We start from the raw sequence: 5887 nt of genomic DNA, 5'->3' as shown, positions 1-5887 counted from the left end.
GATCTTGTATGTTTGAATAAGGTCACCCCTCACTCTTCTAAACTCCAAGAAATACAGACCCAGACTATTTAGTCTCTTTTGATAGGACAACCTTCTCATCCCAGGAATTAGCCTGGTGAATCTCCTTTGGCCTGCCTCCCATGTTACTATATCCTCTTTAAGGTAAGGGGACCAAAACTGTACACAGTTTTCCAGGTGAGGCCTCACCAACTCCCTGTACAGTTGCAACAAAACCTCCCTATTTTTAAACTCCAACCCCTTTGCGCTAAAGCCCGAAATGCCATTTTCCTTCTTAACTACTTGTTTGACCTACTTGCGAGCTTTTTGTGATTCATGCACTAGAACACCTAGATCCCTCTGCATTTCACTCATCTGCAGCCTCTCTCCATTTCCATAATACACTGTCTTTTCATTCCTCTTACCGAAGCACATGATCTCATTAAACATTAAACATTAATTTTACATACCCTTTGCCAATTTGCACGTGGCTCAGGTACTAATCCAAAGATTATAAAGCTGGGATAAATGGAAGTCACATGGAGGTTACATGGTTAAAAACACCAGAATTGCATCTACAAATACAAGAAAGTGGGTGAGAAAAAAGCCAATTGCCTCCACTCTTAACTCTCACACACACTTCCCAAAATCTCCTCCAGTCACCAATATCACACCCACTCCCAATATTACCCCCATTCCTCACTATCCCACCCACTTCCCTTATATCTCCTCCTCTCACCACTAACCCACCAACTCCCAACTATTGCCCCCAACTCCCCACTATGACTCCCTACTCCCCAAAGTGCCTCCACTCACCAAAATGTCCCCAGTATCCCTTCCAACTCACCACTATTGCCTCTAACTCACCGTTATCACCCCCTCATTACACAATGGGCGTGATTTTCCGGCCTGCGCTCATCCAGAAAATCCCTCCTGAGGTCAACAGATCTTTCCATGGTCCGCTCTTGCCCACTCCGATTCCTGTGACGGGCGGGAATGGGGGAAATTTCGCTTCTATGCCTCAAAACTCCCCAATATTCTCCCAATGCTCAGCATCCACCCAAAGAACCACTCTCCCCCACAAGCCCGCCACCCCCCACTTTCAACTATTCCCCATCACTCACCACTATCCACCCCAATACACATTGGGCCCGATTTTACCATTTTGATTCTAAGTGCCGAATCTGGGCGTAGTACAGATCCAACCTAGAAATCCGCGTTCAGACGCCCCCATACGCTTTCAGCCGTCTCCAGACCGATCCGCGCTGTGGGCGGGGCTTAGCACTGCTGGAACGATCAGAGCTCTGAACTGGGCATGCGCAGTTTGAAAACAAAGTGTAAAAGTGCGCCCATGTTGGGAAAAGAAAAGCAGAAAGCGGAGAGAGCGGCTCAGAGCGAAAAGCAGCAGTGAGGGTGTATCTCGGTGGGGGGGGGGGGGGCAGATGGATCTCTAGTTGGGGGGGCAGGTGGGTTCCATGCCACTCTGCGGGCGATCAGTGGGGAGGGAGGGGGGCAACAGTGTTAAATGCATTGCCCATCTCCATCAATATGAAAGAATCACCCATATCCAGCAGGATGAAGTCATTCCATATTATGATCAACACTAAAATGCTGCCAATATATATCATTATGAAAATGTCACCCCGACCCATTGACACGAAGTTATCGCCCATTCCCATCAGTGAAACAACATCTCCCATATCCTTTAGAATGAATATTTTTCCCATATGTTTCATGATGAAAATTTCACTCAGATCCATGGCTATGAAAACATGGGAAATATTCAACAGTTTGAAAAATGATCTTCCATCCATCAGTGTGAAATAGCTCACGTATCCATCAGTCTGAAAATATCTCCCTCATCTATCAGTCTAGAAAATATCTCCCTCATCTATCAGTCTAGAAAATATCTGTCACATCCAAAAACCCCTCTCATCTCCATCAGTGTGAGAATAGTGTAGGCATACATGAGCATGGAACGATTTCCCTTGTCACAAATTAAGAAAGCATCTCTCCTATTCGTCAGCACAGAAAATATCTTCTGCATCCATCCCAACATCTCTCAATCAATCGACATGAAAGATAACATCTAACAAACAGAACAAACATTCCCAGAGCAAGGAACTAGCGCAAAATCTCCAATGGACATAAATATGAAAATCGACCACCAATCACTGTAGTGATGGTGTATCCCTTTACAGGCCCAGCTTGGTCCTTCTCCAGTGTCTCCTCTTGGACTTGTACTGATCTTGTTGCCAGTTTTCATGCGGATCCACTGTGGAATCGGCCGGTTCTGCTTCATCTTCTTAACGAGGAATCGCTTGATCCTGAAGGTTTTATGGGACGGCATGGCTGCATGTCCACTCCGGGAGGAGGGATTCGTTCCTCCGGTGGGGAGGAGGGATTGCCCGCAGAGTGACAGCGGAACCCCCTACCCCACCCCCACCAGAGATCCATCTGCCCCCCCCACCAGTGAGCGATCGGGCCTCCCCGTCACCACCAGACAATGATCAGCCCTCTCGCCCCCCCCCCCCAAGAGATACATCTGACCCGCCTCCTCCTCCTCCCCCCGCCAGAGATACATCTGACCCGCCTCCCTCTTCCTCCTCCCCCCCCCCCCCCCCCCCCCCCCCCCCAGAGGATGATCTGGGTCAGAGAGCTGTTGGAGGCTCTGAACCCGCTCTTCGGAAGCTGCAGCATCGGCTTCAGACTTTTATTTAGCAGCTGCTAAAAGCGCGGATCCGGAACGGTACACGTGGCGGTAAAGTGGGAAATGATGATAGAGTTGGGTGGGCAGTTCATTAAATCGATTGAAATACATGCTAATGCATTTAAATCGATGGTCCACCCAATTTGGGCGCGCAATGGATCCCCGCCATTTGCGGCTCTCGGTAAAGTGGCGATTTGCTCGGACGTGGGTGCAGATCGCGATAAAGGCCTCACACCCGACTTTACCGCGATTTCGCGCCTGAAAACGGGCGCAAATTGTTGGTAAGATCAGGCCCATAATCCCCACCACGGCCCAACGCACACCCGACACTGACCGCACTGTCCACACTGACCCCATTGTCCAGTCCACACTGACCCCATTATCCAGTCCACACTGAGCCCATTATCCAGTCCACACTGAGCCCATTGTCCAGTCCACACTGAGCCCATTATCCAGTCCACACTGACCCCATTATCCAGTCCACACTGAGCCCATTATCCAGTCCACACTGAGCCCATTGTCCAGTCCACACTGACCCCATTGTCCAGTCCACACTGACCCCATTGTCCAGTCCACACTGACCCCATTATCCAGTCCACACTGACCCCATTGTCCAGTCCACACTGAGCCCATTATCCAGTCCACACTGACCCCATTATCCAGTCCACACTGAGCCCATTGTCCAGTCCACACTGAGCCCATTGTCCAGTCCACACTGACCCCATTGTCCAGTCCACACTGACCCCATTATCCAGTCCACACTGAGCCCATTATCCAGTCCACACTGACCCCATTGTCCAGTCCACACTGACCCCATTATCCAGTCCACACTGACCCCATTATCCAGTCCACACTGAGCCCATTGTCCAGTCCACACTGAGCCCATTATCCAGTCCACACTGAGCCCATTATCCAGTCCACACTGAGCCCATTGTCCAGTTCACACTGTCCCCATTGTCCAGTCCACACCGACCCCATTGTCCAGTCCACACTGAGCCCATTGTCCAGTCCACACTGACCCCATTGTCCAGTTCACACTGTCCCCATTGTCCACACTGACCCCATTGTCCACACTGACCCCATTGTCCAGTCCACACTGACCCCATTGTCCAGTCCACACTGAGCCCATTATCCAGTCCACACTGACCCCATTGTCCAGTCCACACTGACCCCATTGTCCAGTTCACACTGTCCCCATTGTCCACACTGACCCCATTGTCCACACTGACCCCATTGTCCAGTCCACACTGACCCCATTGTCCAGTCCACACTGAGCCCATTGTCCAGTCCACACTGACCCCATTGTCCAGTCCACACTGACCCCATTGTCCAGTTCACACTGACCCCATTGTCCAGTCCACACTGAGCCCATTGTCCAGTCCACACTGACCCCATTGTCCAGTTCACACTGTCCCCATTGTCCACACTGACCCCATTGTCCACACTGACCCCATTGTCCACACTGACCCCATTGTCCACACTGACCCCATTAACCAGTTCTACACTGAGCCCATTGTCCAGTTCCACACTGACCCCATTAACCAGTTCCACACTGACCCCATTGTCCAGTCCACACTGAGCCCATTGTCCAGTCCACACTGACCCCATTGTCCAGTTCACACTGTCCCCATTGTCCACACTGACCCCATTGTCCACACTGACCCCATTGTCCACACTGACCCCATTGTCCACACTGACCCCATTAACCAGTTCTACACTGAGCCCATTGTCCAGTTCCACACTGACCCCATTAACCAGTTCCACACTGAGCCCATTGTCCAGTTCACACTGACCCCATTGTCCAGTTCACACTGACCCCATTGTCCAGTTCCACACTGATCCCATTGTCCAGTTCCACACTGACCCCATTGTCCAGTTCCACCCTGACCCCATTGTCCAGTTCCACACTGATCCCATTGTCCAGTTCCACACTGACCCCATTGTCCAGTTCCACCCTGACCCCATTGTCCAGTTCCACCCTGACCCCATTGTCCTGTTCACACTGACCCCATTGTCCAGTCCACACTGACCCCATTGTCCAGTTCCACACTGATCCCATTGTCCAGTTCCACACTGACCCCATTGTCCTGTTCACACTGACCCCATTGTCCAGTTCACACTGACCCCATTGTCCAGTTCCACACTGACCACATTGTCCAGTTCCACACTGACCCCATTGTCCTGTTCACACTGACCCCATTGTCCAGTCCACACTGACCCCATTGTCCAGTTCACACTGACCCCATTGTCCAGTTCACACTGACCCCATTGACCAGTTCCACACTGACCCCATTGTCCAGTTCACACTGACCCCATTGACCAGTTCCACACTGACCCCATTGTCCAGTTCCACACTGACCACATTGTCCAGTTCCACACTGACCCCATTGTCCAGTTCCACCCTGAGTCCATTGTCCAGTTCCACACTGACTCCATTGTCCAGTCCACACTGACCCCATTGTCCAGTTCCACACTGACCCCATTGTCCAGTTCCACCCTGAGTCCATTGTCCAGTTCCACACTGAGCCCATTGTCCAGTCCACACTGACTCCATTGTCCAGTTCCACACTGACCCCATTGTCCAGTTCCACACTGACCACATTGTCCAGTTCCACACTGACGCCCTTGTCCAGTCCACACTGAGCCCATTGTCCAGTTCCACACTGACCCCATTGTCCAGTCCACACTGACCCCATTGTCCAGTCCACACTGAGCCCATTGTCCAGTTCACACTGAGCCCATTGTCCAGTTCCACACTGACCCCATTGTCCACACTGACTCCATTGTCCAGTTCCACACTGACCCCTTTGTCCAGTCCACACTGACCCCATTGTCCAGTCCACACTGACCCCATTTCCACTTCTGGAATGACCCCATTGTCCAGTTCCACACTGACCCCATTGTCCACACTGACCCCATTATCCAGTTCACCCTGACCACATTGTCCAGTCCACACTGACCCCATTGTCCAGTCCACACTGACCCCATTGTCCAGTCCACACTGACCCCATTGTCCAGTTCCACAATGACCCCATAGTCCATTTCCACACTCACCCCATTGTCCAGTTCCACACTGACCCCATTGTCCAGTTCACCCTGACCCCATTGTCCAGTTCACACTGACCCCATTGTCCAGTTCCACACTGACCCCATTGTCCAGTTCACACTGACCCCATTGTC

General features: G+C 51.4%; 1 protein-coding gene across 1 annotated transcript; it reads right to left on the bottom strand.

The window, feature by feature from the left end:
- Positions 1-2192: 2192 nt before the first annotated feature.
- Positions 2193-2347, bottom strand: LOC144497880 (large ribosomal subunit protein eL39-like). The gene is given in 2 exon segments (XM_078219318.1): positions 2193-2242; positions 2245-2347. Coding segments are annotated over 2 exon segments (153 nt in total).
- Positions 2348-5887: the final 3540 nt, after the last annotated feature.

The sequence above is a fragment of the Mustelus asterias genome, chromosome 8 (assembly GCF_964213995.1).
Source record: "Mustelus asterias chromosome 8, sMusAst1.hap1.1, whole genome shotgun sequence".
Lineage (NCBI taxonomy): Eukaryota > Metazoa > Chordata > Chondrichthyes > Carcharhiniformes > Triakidae > Mustelus > Mustelus asterias.
This window is presented reverse-complemented; position numbering and strand designations above follow the sequence as displayed.